This window comes from Penicillium cosmopolitanum (assembly GCF_028827165.1).
Source record: "Penicillium cosmopolitanum strain IBT 29677 chromosome Unknown utg000011l:1.0-3548175.0:1.0-3550911.0, whole genome shotgun sequence".
Lineage (NCBI taxonomy): Eukaryota > Fungi > Ascomycota > Eurotiomycetes > Eurotiales > Aspergillaceae > Penicillium > Penicillium cosmopolitanum.
The window spans coordinates 1,597,484-1,614,688 of NW_026622681.1; the positions used below are offsets into that span (position 1 = coordinate 1,597,484).

General features: G+C 49.7%; 6 protein-coding genes across 6 annotated transcripts; 1 reads left to right on the plus strand and 5 right to left on the minus strand.

Moving 5' to 3' along the window:
* Window positions 1–372: 372 nt before the first annotated feature.
* Window positions 373–2,014, plus strand: N7509_012091 (membrane insertase OXA1; the record flags this gene model as incomplete). The annotated part of the gene is made up of 3 exons (XM_056636728.1): window positions 373–462; window positions 532–1,284; window positions 1,349–2,014. The coding sequence occupies 3 exons, from the start codon at window positions 373–375 to the stop codon at window positions 2,012–2,014; spliced, it is 1,509 nt and encodes a 502-aa protein (XP_056482758.1).
* A 3,429-nt stretch (window positions 2,015–5,443) lies between these two features.
* On the minus strand, window positions 5,444–6,831 carry N7509_012092 (acyltransferase family protein; the record flags this gene model as incomplete). Its single annotated transcript, XM_056636729.1, has 3 exons — window positions 5,444–5,795; window positions 5,891–6,113; window positions 6,174–6,831. The coding sequence occupies 3 exons, from the start codon at window positions 6,829–6,831 to the stop codon at window positions 5,444–5,446; spliced, it is 1,233 nt and encodes a 410-aa protein (XP_056482759.1).
* A 1,503-nt stretch (window positions 6,832–8,334) lies between these two features.
* Window positions 8,335–9,645, minus strand: N7509_012093 (transcription initiation factor TFIID subunit 11 family protein; the record flags this gene model as incomplete). Its single annotated transcript, XM_056636730.1, has 3 exons — window positions 8,335–9,055; window positions 9,118–9,511; window positions 9,612–9,645. 3 exons carry the CDS (start codon window positions 9,643–9,645, stop codon window positions 8,335–8,337), a joined length of 1,149 nt encoding a protein of 382 aa, XP_056482760.1.
* An 899-nt stretch (window positions 9,646–10,544) lies between these two features.
* N7509_012094 (adenosylmethionine decarboxylase SPE2) lies at window positions 10,545–12,112 on the minus strand (the record flags this gene model as incomplete). The annotated part of the gene is made up of 2 exons (XM_056636731.1): window positions 10,545–11,935; window positions 11,992–12,112. 2 exons carry the CDS (start codon window positions 12,110–12,112, stop codon window positions 10,545–10,547), a joined length of 1,512 nt encoding a protein of 503 aa, XP_056482761.1.
* A 1,614-nt stretch (window positions 12,113–13,726) lies between these two features.
* N7509_012095 (TATA-binding protein-associated factor TAF6) lies at window positions 13,727–15,182 on the minus strand (the record flags this gene model as incomplete). Its single annotated transcript, XM_056636732.1, has 3 exons — window positions 13,727–14,272; window positions 14,338–14,756; window positions 14,813–15,182. 3 exons carry the CDS (start codon window positions 15,180–15,182, stop codon window positions 13,727–13,729), a joined length of 1,335 nt encoding a protein of 444 aa, XP_056482762.1.
* A 527-nt stretch (window positions 15,183–15,709) lies between these two features.
* On the minus strand, window positions 15,710–17,106 carry sfh5 (CRAL/TRIO domain protein; the record flags this gene model as incomplete). Its single annotated transcript, XM_056636733.1, has 2 exons — window positions 15,710–16,406; window positions 16,463–17,106. The coding sequence occupies 2 exons, from the start codon at window positions 17,104–17,106 to the stop codon at window positions 15,710–15,712; spliced, it is 1,341 nt and encodes a 446-aa protein (XP_056482763.1).
* Window positions 17,107–17,205: the final 99 nt, after the last annotated feature.

A 17,205-nucleotide genomic window follows, 5' to 3' on the forward strand; every position in this document is an offset into this window, starting at 1 on the left:
TTGAATTGGGAAATACAAAAAACGGTACATTTTGGAATGCGTGATACCTACTACCGTGGTCACCCCTCTCTACCTGGTGACCTTTTTTTTTTGCGTGTATATAGATTATTCAGATGGCGCCTGGCGAACTGGAATTTACCTGCTACATATGAATATAAGAAGAATTGAAGAAAGAAAAGAGTAGTTACTAGTATAGGGCACTATACTCTGTACTCTGTACATACTCCCTGCCTTTGATACCCGAGTCCAGTCGGTGTTTACCGGCGCTTGGCCGCCCGGCAGAAAAAAGTCCAACGCCGGCGCGCCGCGATTCGTGGCCGACTCTCCGCTACCCCAATCTTGTCTGGCAACTCGTCATATCTCGAAATAAAAATGATGGGAGCTGCTGGTCTGAAAGGGCCCAGTACAGCGGCCGCGTTTGCGCGCCAACGGCTTACTGCGGTTCCTCGATCTACACGATCGGTTGGTCTCATTCCTCTCATGTCATGCCAGGACCGGAAGAGCAGCAAGACTGACTGATTCCCTGCATAGGTATCGACTTTCCGATCGCAACACTCACGGCTCGCAGGCCTTCGGGGCCAATTGAACTCCGGTCTCTCTGCTAGTGCCCCATGGCGCGCTGCTTCAGTTGTGGCTGGCCCGGCTGCGATTCGTTTCAATTCGACTTCCTCAACCCCGGCATCTGATCCGGCCCCGGCCACGAGTGTGTCAGATGGACTTCCCGAGGCTAGTGACCTTGCGGAATTCGATATTTCGAAAATCCCTGAGAATATCGGATACTTGAAAGAACTTGGACTGGACTTCGGTTGGGGCCCTGCCGCCATGATCGAGTGGTTAATCGAGCATTTACACATTACCGCCAGTTTGCCATGGTGGGCCAGTATCGTCGGCGCGGGTCTCGTCGTCCGTCTCGCTCTGCTGAAGCCGATGCTTACTGCCTCAGACCAAGGGGCCAAGATTCAAAACCTGAAGCCTAAGACTGAACCCATCCGCCAGCAGATGATGCAGGCCCTGAAAGACTCAAACCAAATTGAAACACAACGGAAGAGAGCTGAATTGTCAGCACTAAATAAGGAGAATGGTATCAACCCCTGGAAGAACTTGATTCCAATGCTGCAAATTCCCATTGGTTTCGGTACCTTCCGAGTTGTTCGTGGCATGGCTTCGCTCCCCGTCCCAGGAATGCTGGACGAATCTATTCTCTGGATTAACGATTTGACAATTTCCGACCCTTACTACCTTCTGCCTGTCGTGACCTCGGCATTTATGTATATGACTTTGAAGGTTAGTCCCCCCCCCCCTCACACCCAAGTCGGCGATATAACCTAGCTAACTTTGACCAATACAGCGAGGTGGTGAGTCTGGAATGGGTGATTTTATGAACAGCGCTGCTGGAAAATCAATGGCGATTGGTTTACCGACAATCTCCTTCCTCTTCATGGCATTCATGCCCAGTGCACTTCAGCTTTACTTCGTGGCTACCGGTGCCTTCGCACTGGGCCAGTCCTACATGGTCACCTCCAACAAATTCCGCAACATGCTGGGTATGACGGTTGCCAGAAAAGTAGCTCCGGATAACTCCATCTCGGACGCGCAGGATTATCTTGCAAAATTGCAGAAGCAGGTGGATGCGCGACTGAAACCCAAGGCCGAGGAGAAGAAGCCCGTCAACCAAAACGTGAGCAAGATCGACAAATTGGTCGATGGCATGTCGGAGCACTTCCGTCAAGCAAAGACGGATATCAGCACCAAGCTCTCAGAAGCATCCGGCAAGGGCCAAGCGAAGAACGCTGACGGCACTGCCGCCCCGCCTCCGCGTCTGACTGATGCCGAGCGCAAGAAGGCTCTGGAGTATGAACAGGAGCAGCAATCTGTGGATAGTTTCCGTCGTGAAGAGCGCAACCACGCTCGCCGGAACGCTCAGATGCAGGCTCTTCGCGCTGAGCGTGAGAAGGCTAAGGCTTCCTTCCAGAGGCACCAAAATGCTGCTCAGCAGTCCCGGGGCCGGAAATAATCTTCATCAGCATGTATAAACTGTACTATATGGCGCTGTATTTGGCAATTTGTTTTTCATGTATTCCAGCTTAGATTCAAAGAGACTACACTACTTTATATTTGGTGCATAGTAGTAGCTAAGCAACTAGAATTGGTTACTCTCCTGATCCAAGTCACGGTTTCATACCGGATAAATCCGAGCCTCAACCTTCTAAGCAAAGCAAACGGTCGAGCCGAGACAATGTGCGTAGTAGATTGACAAGTCATTCAGGCGGTTAAAATGAATATGCATTGAAAAATGATCCGCAACTTAAATTTGAACGTGGAGACTAGTGCATTTGATGCCGAAATCGACTGCTATTGAAGGCTAGAAACAGCCGCATTTCTACGCCACGACTCGTGCGACAAAAGCTCTTCCATCCGGTCCTGTATCGCGACAGAAAATGGGCAAAATATACCATTCCACTCAAAAGTGCTCACACCGAGATATATCTCTGTATGTTGGTATTTTTCTCGCGACATCCTGTGGGGTAGCCTTACTCCCGGGCCGCCCCTCAATACACCCAAACCCTAATCCTTCATCATGCTTCCACCTTCACATCAGGATCTCGTATCTCCGCCTCCTTGCTGCTTAGTTCATTTTCGTATTTCTTTCGCAGATCCATGTAAAAGTCACATGCGAGTTTATTATCATCCCAAGAAGGGCGTCCACCAGCACGAGTAAGAGTTATCTCCGGATAGCTGCTTCGTGTAATGCTTTCGGAGGTTGTTGGTGCTCGACTCAGGCTTCTGTTCATTATTAAGCTCTATTAAACAAGTAGTAAAAGGTCACACTTACATCCTTTGTGCAGCTAGGTGCTCGACAAAAAGTTTCACCAAGATAGAGGCGCCAAATGCCCGATTGCTATGTAGTAGAATATTAGTTGATAATTTTGGATTACTAGTTTTCTACTAGTTTCCTACTAGTAAATCTTACCTCCTGATTCGCCACAGCTACTGGATCCTTTGCATCCATTCGAAGGAGTTGAATCCCATCGCTTGAGGTATGGCTCTTATACCATAAATAGGCTGACTATCAAAAGGTGTTAGTTACTACTAGTAAATAACCAATGAAGCACTACCTACATGCTCAGTGTACTTCACCATCTTGCTGAAATATTGACTTAGCCAAAGCCAGGGGTATAGGAGAGGTTAGGAGGATATGGCTTTTTATAGTATGGAATATCTGTTGTCGACAGCCTGAGGCATCAGCGCCGAGTCATCCCTGCGCACCACATTCTCATGTATGCATTTAATTACATCCAGTCCCTTTGTTCAGCATCTTTCGCTTCTTTCAAATCTCCTGGACTTGTAGGATGAAAGAATAGCCGATGATACTAAGGAGCTAGATATTATGGTGTGGAGTGGCTAGGCCTATGTTAAATAGGGCACTGTCATCAGTACCTCGTCCTTGACGAGGTTTCTTTGATGGTTTCTCTTTAACAATACCCTTCCTCTAGGTTTAGAATCCTCAAGTAAATCCTTCCATGTTCAAGCGTGACCGCCTGGATAGTTGAGGCTGTAGATGTAGCCGGCACTCACACCTCAACACTACTTTTTCTTTTTTGCCAGCTGTTCGAACATATTGATCCATTCAAGTTGTTTTAGAATTGAATTTCTAGGAACGATAGAGGATTGGAGGGGAAACCAAGACAGAATGCCTATGTTGGAATTGAAACAGATCGTAAGAGCTGAGCTGAGGCGTGGAAACCCGTAAATGGCTTTTCTTTTTGATGAAAACTAATGAGGCTTTAAAAAATAATCACATGGACTTACATCCTACTGCAAATTATGAAATTGAAGCCATTTTGGCAAGAAAACCATTAAGTTCCCAAGGGTAATTTTACTTTGATCTTATCCAAACTGACCTCGAAATTAAGGGATTTGAAACGAAGCGGCCAGTTTATGTGCAATCCTTTCCTGTGATCCTAGCTACATAGATCGCAACTCTTCTTCTATTTCTAATATTCGTTCCATCCAAGGATCCACTGGAAACAACATTTGACGCGCTTCAGGCTGCTCAAAAATTCCTAGCCTCATTTCTAGTTCGATTAATTCTTCAGTGAGTTCCGTGCGTCTCTGGATTATCCTGTCACTTTGTTCTTTTTCTTGGGCCTCTGTTCGAACAAATTAATTCATGTCAGAAACCAGATAGGACTACTAGAACAGGGGATGCTCAGGGCAAAACTACATGCGCTCGGAGCATAGTATCATATAAGAATCACCTATTCTTGTGCACTCTGGGCAGCCAGATGGCTCGAGCCCGCGCTTGTCGTAGCTGTATGTATGCCCACAACGTCTCTATAATTGAAGCCATCTTAGAATCGACCACATGGGCATGTAAAAGGTAAAATGAAGGTAAAATGAAGGTAGAACAGAGATATGACATAGGATTTGAATCAGATAACTAGTTGGATGGAGCTGGGCTTTGGCTGGGATAAAGCTTTTTTGATGAATGGTACGGAGGGGGGTTTAAGAACGATTATGTGGACTCACACACTCTGTGCACTGTAGTACTGAGTCCATATTGACAGGGTGACCTTTCGAGGGTTGTTTTATATTTGTCTATATTACACTGGCCTGGAAATTGAGGCTCTGAAAGAAAAGTGCCAATATTAGGTGAGGTTGGGAAGGGCAAGAAGAGAGAGAGAACTTGAACGCGTAGAAGAGAGGGAGGGGGGACTATAAGGTTGCCCAGAGCAATGTTAATCTTACCACGAGATATCGCTGCCGATACGTGTAAATCCTTTACTGGGCAAGCTGCAAGAGGATAACTGTATGGGCGTGGGCTAGATCATGAGAAGGCAAATTCTTTGGGCATGCTTCATTGTAGGAAAATCTACGTTAAGTTCATTCCAGAATTTCAAATAACTTCCGAGTCAATATACTAATTAATTTCCTTTACAGCTGAGAGCTATTTTCGACCAACTTAACATTGAATAAAGGAGAAGAAATAAATGCAAATGGTATGAAGCTAATTATCGAGTTCACGAGATCCCAAAATGCCCACCCTCGTGATCTAAAAATGCCCCCTCGTGGGAGAAACTGATAGCAGATATCGTATTTTTGACTAAAACATATGCCGAAGATAAAAGAATGTCGCTTATAAACGCCTATAAATGCAAGAGAGACAAAGAACATGCATAGCGCACGATAAATCCACAGATCTAGAAACACACGCCTTCACATTCGCCGTTGCAAAATGAGGTCGACAAAGGGAACACAGTACTTGGCACTTGATGATGATTGTATGTGCAAGCAGAGTGATTGAGCCGAGTTCCTTCAGTTAGAAATGAAGTGTCAAAATTTCGACTTCACTGTCTGCATCGCCGAGGGAGCGGCGGCCCCTGGTACCATCACGTCAAGTCCCAGAAAGCCGCGAAATTCATATGCAAAGTCCTGGGTATACTCAAGCAGTCTGCATAGGAACCGAAACAAGTGGTAAAGGCAAGGGAGCCTTTTCATCCTCCACAAACGCAGCCCGCTCAACCTTCTGCGTCAAGGAAGCACAAAATGTATCAACATATGCCGTCCACGCCGCAGCACAAGCATACACAATTCCTATCCAAATCGGAATGCAGAGAGCAACTACCACCGGCGGACGGAGGGGTATCCAATCTCGTTCATCGTCGGTACCGGCTTCACTTCCATTCCACGGCTGTCCGCTGATACCGTAGAGCATCCAAACGAGCACAACGCGCAATAATGTGCCATGGATTAGATAGACGGCGAAGCTTTGCTTGCCCAGCCATAGGAGGAGTCTGTTTGATAAAAAGTCTTTCGTTGATGGAGATATGTAGATTGCGAGAATGATCATGTCGATTGCGAGGGCTGTGTATCGTTTGCCGATGTTTACCCGGGGGGAAATATGTATTCTGCTATTTTGAGGAGGCAGTTTGACCATGAGGACCATTCTGGATGCTCGCCTGGATAAGAGGCGATGAAGAGGCCGATGAATGCTAATGGGATGGAAATTGCTTTTCGGCCGTAGGGGTGGTTTTCAATCCAGGTTTTGACTGTTGTTGAATAGGAGAGATCGCTGAGGAGTATGCCGTAGACTGCTTGCAGTTGGAATGTCTCTATGGCTTTTGTTAGATGGTTTTCCTGCTAATTTGAAGTCTAAGAAGCAATGCACTTACCAGTATCCTTCGCAGCATCCTGGTGGAAATATAGCATCATCCCGATATAAACCATCATCCTGTACCGGAATCGCATGAACATCGTAGCAAACAGCAGAATGTATACAAGCATAGATGCCTTCAAAAGGGGCAGTAGCGCCCACTGATGATCGTCATATGCCATATACCCAGTTGTCCACGTTGACAAGAAATTCTTCCCCAAACGAAGAATCTCATCCCAAAGCGAGTCTTCCAGCTCCGGAGCCGCATACCGACACCACCAACAATCTGATCGATTGGCCACAACAAAGCCTCCAAACTGAGCAACGACCCAAGAGATTACCAGAGCAATTGTGGCAGGGAATATCAAGCGTGGAGGCCTGCGGAAAGCACTTTTAGATATCGTTGTAAATGCCCCCATAATATCGCCGGCGCGTGATTGTTTGAGAGGTTTCAGGCCACAGACGTAGCCGGTCAAAAATGCGAATATAGTTACTCCAATACGGCCTTGCCAGGGAATGCGCAGAATAGGCCATTGAAGAATTCTCGGAGCGACATCTTCGTTATCTCGTGGGGAGAAGAGGTCGTAATCCCAGGCGCGGGCGAGGTGGGTGAGAACGACTAGGAAAGAGGCGATTCCACGAAGGCCCTGGAGCAGATTATCTAGCGTTAGCTTCATGATATTAAATTGAAGATTGGAGGATATGGGCCTGTTTTAATTACGCACGTCGATCCATTTGACACTTTTCCGAGGGTCGCCTTTTGTTGTTGAAGAGTCCCCTCGATTCCAAGAGAAGACAGCGGATATCGGCGTGGAGATGGGGGTTGAAGGAAGAGTGTCTCGCAGACGAGTATATATATGGGAGGTCTGAAGATATGGCATGGCGAAAGATGAAGCAAGATTACACTTGAAGATCCAACTTGAAGATTATGCGCCACTGCACAGCATCAAAAAACGCGTCAAGTAGCCAGCCAGCCCGCCAGAGTATCAAAAGCCTCGGAAGCGTGTAATAAAATTCATCGAGGTATGTGAAGCGAAGTAGTTGAAAGGTTGGAGGCTAGGAGCAGTAAGTGGAATAGGTTATACTCCCCACGCATCCTTCTCACAGGAGAACAAGTAATAATTCAAGAACCGAAATCCAAGAGAAGGAGACAGATATCAAGAAAGAAAAGCCAAGCATGCTACCAGAAAAGACTTGCCAAGAAAGAAGGGGTATCTTGAAGAAGCAGGCCCTGACGCGGCACTGGCATAAACAAATTCCCAACCCAACCCCGTTTGGAGGGTGAAGGGCGCACTGCAGCGTGGGCAAATAGTGCTAGTACATGTACTCCGTACAGTATGTAACAATAAGCCTAGTCAAAGCCCCAATGGTGCGATCCTGAATCCAGTGTGAACCACGAGGACACATTTCCCCCCCGGTACCAATGGGCTAGGGATATCGCGCGTCATTGGCATTGGTATGCCAGGAGATTCAAAAAAAGCTTCTCCTTGTAGATACTTGGAAAGCCCAGTTGGTGGCGCTGGGCCCTTGCAGCGATGGGTGCAGCGGGGCGGTCCTTTTTAGGGCACAGCTTGCCGATCTCGTCATTGGCTCATCCAATGCCTATGGCGTTTATTTCTTTAGATCATAAGCTTATCTTTGCGAACATGTGGATCGTAGCGTGAATTGATTATTTATAGGCTAATTTTCACAGAGCAGTATTGCTGTATGCTGGCAGACCGAATGAAATCACATACCATTGATACAAATGGTTGTTGTTGACCTGTGCCTGCCAAGCCCTGGAGGAGCTGGCCTCCTGGAGATCGACGGATGAATCAGATACATTGGAATGTGTGATCGAAATTGGGGATATTGGATTTACACTATCCGTACATAGGTGTCACATATCTAAGCCATGAAGCCCATATTTAGAAGCCCATATTGAGCGAAGTCCAATATACGAGGTACGCCATAAATAGTGCGGTATAGTTAGCAAAAGGGAAAAAAGTAGTGGTATCAAATTTTTATGTCCTGTCATAATCTCGAAATAGACGACCTGTCCGCTACTATGTAGATATTCCGCCGCGTAGCATGAATGAACCCAGAAGCAAAAGAGATGCCCGCCCAACCAACCGAATACGCCGATGCAATGGAACGAGAAAAAGAAAATAGCAAAAGAAGATAGCAAAGGCCACGAATGATTAGCGGAATAATCGGCGGCCACCAACACTGCCAGAATTCCAAGTAAAAGCACCACTCACTCCGAGATTTTCCATACTCAGCCCGGAGTACCCAACACCACCGCCCTCGCCATCACGCTTAATGCGCCGCACCGCTTCACGCAAGTGCGAGGGCAAGAGCTGGCCACGGTGTGGATTGGGTGGTAGGCGGAATTCACGACGTTGTCGAGGGGGAACGGGACTTGAAACTGCGGACTGGACAGGCTTTCTTGAAGGAGAAGGGGAGACATGAGTTCCGGTTCCGGGAGCTGGAGATGATGAGGCGAGGTTTGTCTCGGACGGCTCTTTCTTGATGCCATTACTGTGAGATCCGGTAGCGGGGACTGGTGTGCCTGAGGGTGTAGGTGTTGCTGGCTTGGACTGTGACCGTGCAGCAGCGGCTTCAGCTCGTTCAGCCCGGGCCTGCGCTGCTTTATCAGCTGCGGCTTCCTGGGCCTCGAAAGCTTCACGAGCGGCGAGATCGTGGGCATCGGCCCATTCATCCTGAACTGTTCGTGCTTTCTCGACAATTTCACCAGCAAAGACCTTCGTAAAACCATTCACTGTAGTCACGACGCTAGCCGGGACAGACTGAGAGAGCGCATGATTGACGATACGACGGAGCGACTCCTTCCTAAGCTTCGCTCGCTTGAAAATATCATATCGCTCAGACTGCGCAGAATTAAAAGCATCGACAAGAATCCTGTACAGCGGAAATTGGTTAGCTCATCAAAAATCATTTCGAAGTTGCAGCGTAAAACATACGCAAGATTCTTCTTCTCAGCCTCCGTATCCGTCGTCCCCTCATCCCTCCCCAAAAGTTCCCCTTCATCATAATCATCATCTTCATCCCCATCATCCGCATTCTGTCCACCAGCACCTCCCGCACCACCGCCACCACCACCACCCCCTCTAACCGATGCTCCATCACCATCAATCGAGCCTAACCGCGTATCACCCGCTCTCGAACTAAGCGCATCCTCGCGCTCCAATTCCCGCGCCTTCTCGGCTTTACTCTTCCGCCCACGTTTCTTTCCACGCGCCGCGGCGCCAGAAAAGACCCCATCGGCACTCGCTCCGCCGAGACTTCCGGTAAAACTTCCCGTCACACTGCCAGCATCGCTCGTCGCGCCGAAGCTGCGCTCCACGTCGAGGTTGACTGGGAAGGAGGTTTGGCGCAGGGGGGTGCATACGCGCTTTTTTGCCGATTGGTTGGGAGGAGACTGAGGATATGGATGGTCTTTTCAGGGGGTTTGGACCCGGGGTTTGGTGGTAGGGTGGTGGTGAGGACATTTTGAATTGGTTGTTGAGGATAGTTGTGCGATAAGAGTAAATTTGGGGTTCCAAGGTTGTATGATGGAGATTGAATTGAGGTCAGATAAGATAGGGCTGTCGTTGGATTGTTCAATCAATTAATGTGCTGTTGGTGGTAGGTAGATTGATGGAGAGAGACTCGGCGACGAGTCCGCGGACTCAAGTGGTGAAATGCCGAATTCAGGAGACGGGGAGCGACATCGGTATAGAAACGAAGCAGGTGAGAATGACTCGGGGAGTTGAGTCGCCTGGGTCAGATATAGCTGATGATGACCTCCAGATGAAGGTCGACTGTTGGGTGAGCGGAAATCGTTGGTTGTCGCGCGACTGGAAGTCAGTCTGATACTTGAGATAACTACGATACTGCCAGATAGGGACGGGCCTCACCGCTTTCCGGCCTAAGACTCATCACCGGAGTATACGAGGTACGTACTAGTTAGTACTCATCAGAAAATCATTCACTATTCCATATCGCTACATAGGAGTGTTTATTTTATCCAGTTGAAGTATTTGATGAGCAGTGTAAGAGCTCCGGTTATATTATAAATAAGGAGTGGCTTCAAAGCAAATTCACAAGAAGTTGGAAAAAAAAATAATCGCTGATGAGACCCAGCTTAACGCATGGACAGGAGAACAAGATAAGACGCTGAGTGCATGAACATGCAATGCTGCGTACTATGTAAAGACAGGAAGTTCAAGTTACAAATTCACAAAATTAAACGGCAAAATGAATACCAATCACAAGATGGACAAAGACTTTGCAAAGAAAGAGTCGAATTCAATCGACTGCGTAGCATGACGGCTGGAAAAGGCCGGCCAGAGGAGAGTGAAGACAGTGGAAGCTCGAGGGATTCAACCTTCAACTACAGGGTGAAGCTCTAGAACTTCTCTCCAATCCGGGGTGCCCCCCCTTTCCAGTCATTGCGCTCATAGTAACGGAACACAAGATCGTACCCGTTCAGATCATGAACGATACGGTCAACACGGCGGTAGCCTTCCACATGCTCCATCTTGGGGCTGCGGCGCAAAGCTTGGCGCTGCGCGTGAGAGATCTCATGGAACCCGGTTGCATCGGCCTCAAGTTCCTCAACAGAGGGCTTGGTCTCGAACAAGGTGATGCTGAAGCGACCAGGCTTGAAGATATCGACGACCTGCTGGATGATGTCGGACGTGGTCTTGCCGTTCTGGGAGTGCGGCACATTGGTCTCGAAGGACGCGTATGAGCAATGCGGCTCAGGCGTGACGTGGACGGTAAAGTAGTGAGTCGGTCCCTTGCTATCCGGAGCAGGAACAACACCGTTGGCAGAGAAACCACAGGGCGTGAAGAGATACGCATCAATGCGAGCATCCGGGAACTTGTTCTTAGGATAGACGTCCGAAAGACCGCAAGAATCAGAGACCACAGTACCAAGAGCATGGCCCTCCGTTGTCAACTCCGCCGGCAGAATGCCGCTACCGCTAGCCTTCATATCAATATCATCCTCCGGGTCGGAGTTGTTGCTGAAGACATCCAAGTGCTCGACATCGTCATCCTTTTCGAGGCTGCGGAAGCGTTTCTCCGCCGTGGCGGCGGCATTTTCCAGATAGAATTGCTTCGCGTTCTCTTCGTCGAGATCGGTCATCAGGACCTCTAGTGTCTCATCATGCTCATCACACTCGGTGGCGACAGGAGAAGGAGGGAAGTCGAGGACCTTGGTCTCAGTCTCGGTAAATTCGACCTCTTCCTGTGGGCTCGCCGGGGGAGTGAGCAAGGTGTGAGGCTCAGTCAGGTACAAGTACCAATGCTCTCCATTCATCTTGCCAATCATGTAGGCGCTACCGTTCTGGAACAGCTTGTCCATGTTGCGAACCTCATCGCGCCAGCTGCGGTGAGGGCCGCGTTGACGGTCGGGGAACAAGAAGTTCTTGCGGCTGTAGAAAACCCGGTAGGGAGCCGCAGCAACAGTGATTCCGCGAGACGGAGGTGCAGTAGCGCGCGGGAAGCCTGCGAACAGAGTGGCGATCTCCAAGATGCGTGGGAGACCGGACAGCAGAGTCGTGGTGCCACATGTTTTCAGAATGAGCTTGTGCGGCCAGACAAACATGCTGGACTCAGACAGCAGGTAGGCATCCGCATCCTCGGATGAGACAATGGAGAGGACTTGGCAATTGACCAAGTCGAGCATATCCTTCCAGATGTCACTGGGAACCTTCTTTAGGCCCTCTGGGCCGGCAGCGCCAAGCTCGCTGGCAGACGGAGCAAACCATACCTCGAGCAACTTCTCGGGACCTATTGCGATTGAGTTAGAGCTTGCATAGATATAAAAGTGGGTGGCATGGACTAACCTTCAAAGGCATTGCTGGAGTCAAGGTCCTGAGTGGCCTCGTAGTTGATGGTCAGAGAAGGTGTCCCCGCAAAGGAGGATGGCGAGGTGGTGTAATTCTTCGGAATACCGACGTAAACCATTTCCGCTGAATGTTGCAGCCTAAGCTGTTATAATTGAAGCACTGAACGGAATGAAGTTGTGGGAGACGTCGGACCGCCCTGGGAACCGTGTGTATGTGGAGACAAAAGGCTTTAGAAGCACTGTCTACTTGCTCAGACGCACAAGGGGGCGGTGCCCGTCTGAGAAGAGAAGGCCTTTAGGAGGAAATTAAACTGGCTAACAGACCAGCGAGATATAAACCCGAAGAGACCAGAAGGGCCGCTAGGGAGGTAGAAATGCGTAGGCGAGGAAGAAGATCGTACAAGGAATGGTGACGATCAGTCAAGTACCCTCGTCCTGGAAGATACCGATACCGGTAAAAGTATCGGGTCTAGCAGAAGAGAGTATCTGCTTTGGTATAGGGTGATGAGGGGAAGTGGTGGGTGAAAATAATTTGCGGGAGTCGCGTTATCGAGGCCTGGAGGGAACCAAGAAGAGCCAGATTAGCAATGGCGCTGATATGGATAGACAGAGAAGAAATGAAAAGAAAGAAAGAAAAAAAAATAGAGGGGGAGGGGATGGAGGGGAGGGACCGTCAATTGTCTCTGTGACAAGAAAAATGTTTGTGATCCCGTTCGGATCTATTGCGGGCAAATTGAAGCACGATCTGCGTGTTCCGAACGGTTGTACGACAACCGATTGGGGAAGATAGGAACCAGGGAATTGAGAATTGAGACAAATACGTACTTGGCAGGCTTAGAGAGAAATCGCAGAAGATCCTTTGGGCTCATAGAAATGGGCAAGAAAATCTGGGTTAAAATTGCAGGTCGCGCGGGGCCAACATCAGTGAGGGGATGTGGAAAAAAAAGAATGGGCACGAGGGTTGTCGGTTAGACTCCGAGGGCCTCAATGGGTGCCCGAGATGCAATTGATTGCTCGGGAAACGAGTCACGAAGGTAAGGCGTAGACTCAGGGGTCTCGTTGGACCAAATATGTCACCAGTGGTCGATTTGAAGACCTCTTGAGGAGGGGTGACAGCTGCAAAATGTGTTTGCGCTTGTTGGTGGTTTGGTTGGCAATGAGCGATTTTATCTGTGGGCCCGGGCTCGTGGGGCGCGATGAAAATCTGACATCAGGGAAATGCGAGTTAGCGGGTGGGTTGGGCTGCAGTCGAATTGACGACCGGGACTGGGATTGGTTACACTGTGTCAAGTGGGATGGTAGCTTGACAAGATATCACGAGAGGATCGTGTCAAGAAGAGAGTTGACTGTCTCTGAGAAGAAACAAGAAGCAAAGAAGAAGCAGAAAGAGAAGCAGGTTGCAGCCAAAAAAAGAAGCAGCAGGCGACAGTCCCCGATTGGGAAAGCACACGAGCGGTGAGGCGGGGCAGAATTACCTTCCCCGGCGTGCCTGAGCGGAGAAGCGGGCGATCTTTCCCAGTACATCTACGCGGGGACATCCGGATTGGATGCCCTTGTTGGAAACAAAGAGGTCTAGACGGTCTGGGAAACGCCATATCTGGAATGAATACTGAATACAATACTGCAATACCCCAACCTTCCCCCATAAACGCCTGAGTCATAACGCCATGTACCGTGCTGCAACCAACTTTCCTCCTTTCCCCCTTGGCCAAATGCAGTGCACAAAATGTTCCCTAGGCTTCCAGGATGATATGGGCTAGCTGAACCTCGTTGGCCTCGGCAATGCGACTTGCGATCAGATCCCCCACCTTGTCGGTCAACTTTGACCGCAATTCCTCCGTCACTGCCGCCGGGTGGCCATTGGCCAATAACCCTTGACTATCCCGAAGCGATGCCAGAACGGCCACCAACGCATTCAACACTCGTTCGGCGGCAGGTCGTCGAGCAGAATCATCGATTCCATCACTGAGCAATTTCGAATAGTCGCTGAGATTGGGGATGATGAGCACACGCACCACCTCCGATCCACCCACCGACTGCATTCCGATCACAGCTCCGTAGTGCGCCCCGAATGGTTTCGAAGGATCAAGGAAAGCCTTGAGGCAAGATCGTACCAGTCGAGGCTTGAGCATATGGGAGGAGTGAGAGTACTTTTTGGCAATTAGACCGAGCAGAGTTGCTGCGAGGTCACGCAGCGCAAACTGCTCGGCCAGGTCAGCTGCGCCACCGAGCTGCCGACCGATGAGACAAGTCAAGATGGAGGGGACAAGGGAGGCGATCTAGTAATTCTGTCAGCGGGCGGACGGGGTGGTGAATGAATAAAAAAAAGCAGAGAGGAACTCACATAAGGGTCTACGTAGAGTGACTGGTTCTGAACCAAGGCTTCGGCCATGTGCATTACCTGTGTCAACACAAAGATATCCTTAAGACTATGCGTGACCTTTTCAGCAATGAACTGGATAAAGTACGGTACCAATTGGTGAAGACCGGGATCTTCACGCAGACTGGAATACCCAGAAGTGCGGAACTCCTCGCTGTTCTCGTCCAAGACGGCGCTGCAGACTTTCTCAAAGTAGAGCTGCAATTCCTTGGACAACACGTGTTTCACCAGCGGCTTGACAGACACGTCACCAGAGCCGCTCATCGCAGCCAGTGTAGAGTTGGCATTAGGTCCCTTCGATGCCAGCTCGAGGTTGCGGGAGTCGGATGCCGTAGGATTTTGAGAGATGGAGGGCTGCACGCCTTCCACGGCGAGCCAGTGACCTGCAAGACTCGTCAGCGCGTGTAAGATAGAACCCAGACGCTTAACCTAAACTTACCAGTGAAGGAGACTTCTCGCGGCACCTTAGGCAAAGGTGCATTGATAAGCTTCTCGAAATCCACTTCCTCGTCTTCAACATAGAATAGCGGTTGACCGGGACCGAGTGATGCCTCGCCGAAGCGGAGGGGCCGAAGTGACTCATATCCATATAGGGGCTCGACATCCAGATTCCGTAAAGCAAGAGATATGTCTTGGGTGGTGAGGACGGTGCGTTTCGCGTGGCGCATCGATTTCAGTGCTTCCTCAAGGACCTGGGCGACCCGGTATTCAACATCGCGAGCAAGATTTTCGGTCACATCGTGGTTGAGGTTTGTGATGCCGACGGATTCGGCAACATCGCGGATATTATCTGGATTCCAGACCGACATGTTGGCTTAAATATGGTCTGGGTGCGCGAATGGATGAATCGGGGGTAGGGTATCGTTGACCGGCGAGGCAGCGGAAGTTCGGTAGAAATGATTGGAGGGTCGGAAAAGATTTAGCAGAAAGTGAATCGCATTCTGAGGATCAAAGCTCTCAGCTCAGGGAACAAGGAGAGGTTTTATCCAAAAGCGACGAACCCCGTGAGTTCGATGGCCTAATAATACCTTCTGGACTAAGGTGGTCGCGAAGGAGGAGGTGAGTTGCGCATCTGGGTGCTGTGGTCGCCCGTACAAGCTTGCGGGACCGCCGTGGTGGATATTCCAGAGCTACATCTTGTCCTTGTTTACTGACTCCAGTTCGTTCGATAAATTATAACGTCAAGCCTCATTTCAGCTGATTAAAAATACTATGTCTGCACAACGGCTACCTATCTATGGAAATACTTAAAACAACGCACCAAAACAAGAGTGGAGAGTGTCACGCACTGCTCCGTCGGGTATCACAACTGACGGCTCAACAGAAATATGAGCCTTTACTTGGTCTCATCCTTAGCTTCCTCCTTGACTTCCTCCTTATCAGGTTCCTGGGCTGTCTCCTTGGGCTCTTCCTTAACGGATTCCTCCTTGACAGGTTCTTCTTTGGCAGGCTCAGTGATGGTGGGCTCATCCTTAGAAGCTTCCTTTGCTGCCTCGGGGCTCACAATGGCCTCAGCAGGAGCAACACTTTCGCCAGAAGTCTCAGCAGGCTTCGCCTCCTCCTTAGGCTCCTCCTTCTTCACTTCATTATCTTCGATCAGCTGGACTGTGCGAGCCTCGTCCTTCAAATCCGAACCCTTTCCACCATAGGTCTTAGGGAGCTTATCCGCGATGGCAGCAGGGAATTCGCGAGCGAGATTGGCACCATTGGTGATGGGGTGGAACTTGCGGGTCGTGTTACGGCTTAGAATGAGCTTCATAGCAGAGAACATCCATCCCATGATGGAGGGCACATTGACGAAGAACTTCTCACGCAGCAGCTCAGGGTACGCGGTGGAGAAGACATCGATAGTCTTCTTCGTCGCGGTACGAACTGCGGGGTCCATACGGAAGAACTTGACATTCAGATAGTCGTGGACTTGAACCATCTGGTAAGGGTCCTTTTCGCCGTCGTAATCGATCACGGTCGTGGCGTCCTTCATCTTCAGGTCTTGGACGGCAAGTTCCATGAGGGCTGCGCGCCATTTGACGAATCTGTTGATATTAGTTTTAGTTTCATTTTTTGGCGCAAATGCGAGACTTGGACTTACTCGTCCGAGTCTGAAAAGGTCGCGCTCATATCTTTGACTGCGCCGTAGATGTTCCATGTGAAGACCAGAGGACGACCATCCTGCTCATACGTAGTCAGGTATCCCAAACCCCCGTATTTGGTAGCACTGTATCGACCTGTCTCGATCAGCGCCAATGGGTTGGTCTGCTTGCGCCATTCGAGCGCCTTGCGAAGCTGGTCCTCGGCGGCTGCCAGGTTGCCCTCGTTGGCTCGGAGAAACTTGATCAGCACGTTGACGGTGGGAATATCCGCGGTATCTTTGAGAGGTACGCCCCACATCTCATCGTGACCAGTCTTGGTGAGAATGCCGGGGAGGTGGTCGAAGAACTCGCCCAGGGACGGAATCTTGGTCACGTATTCTGGCTTCTGGGGCTTTTGCTCCTCGGGCTTAGCTACCTCAGGCTCGGCGGCGGTAACAGTGGTGGTCGTCGCAGGCAAGACTTCATCCTTGACAGGTTCCTCAGATTTCACAGGCTCATCTTTGGCGGGTTCCTCAGGCTTAGTCGCGGTATCAGTGCCATTGTTCTCAACAATAGGGGCCGCGGGAGTTTCCGAGGGCTCGGCCGTCTCCACGACGGGCTTTTCAGTGGCAGGAGTCTGCTCGATAGGCTTCTGATCAGACATGGTGCTGGTGTTTTGCGAGAGGAAAAGAAAGAAAGGAGAAGTACGGAGATGAAGTCGAGACCAAAAAACAAATCAGGGGGAAAATAAAATAAGGCAGGG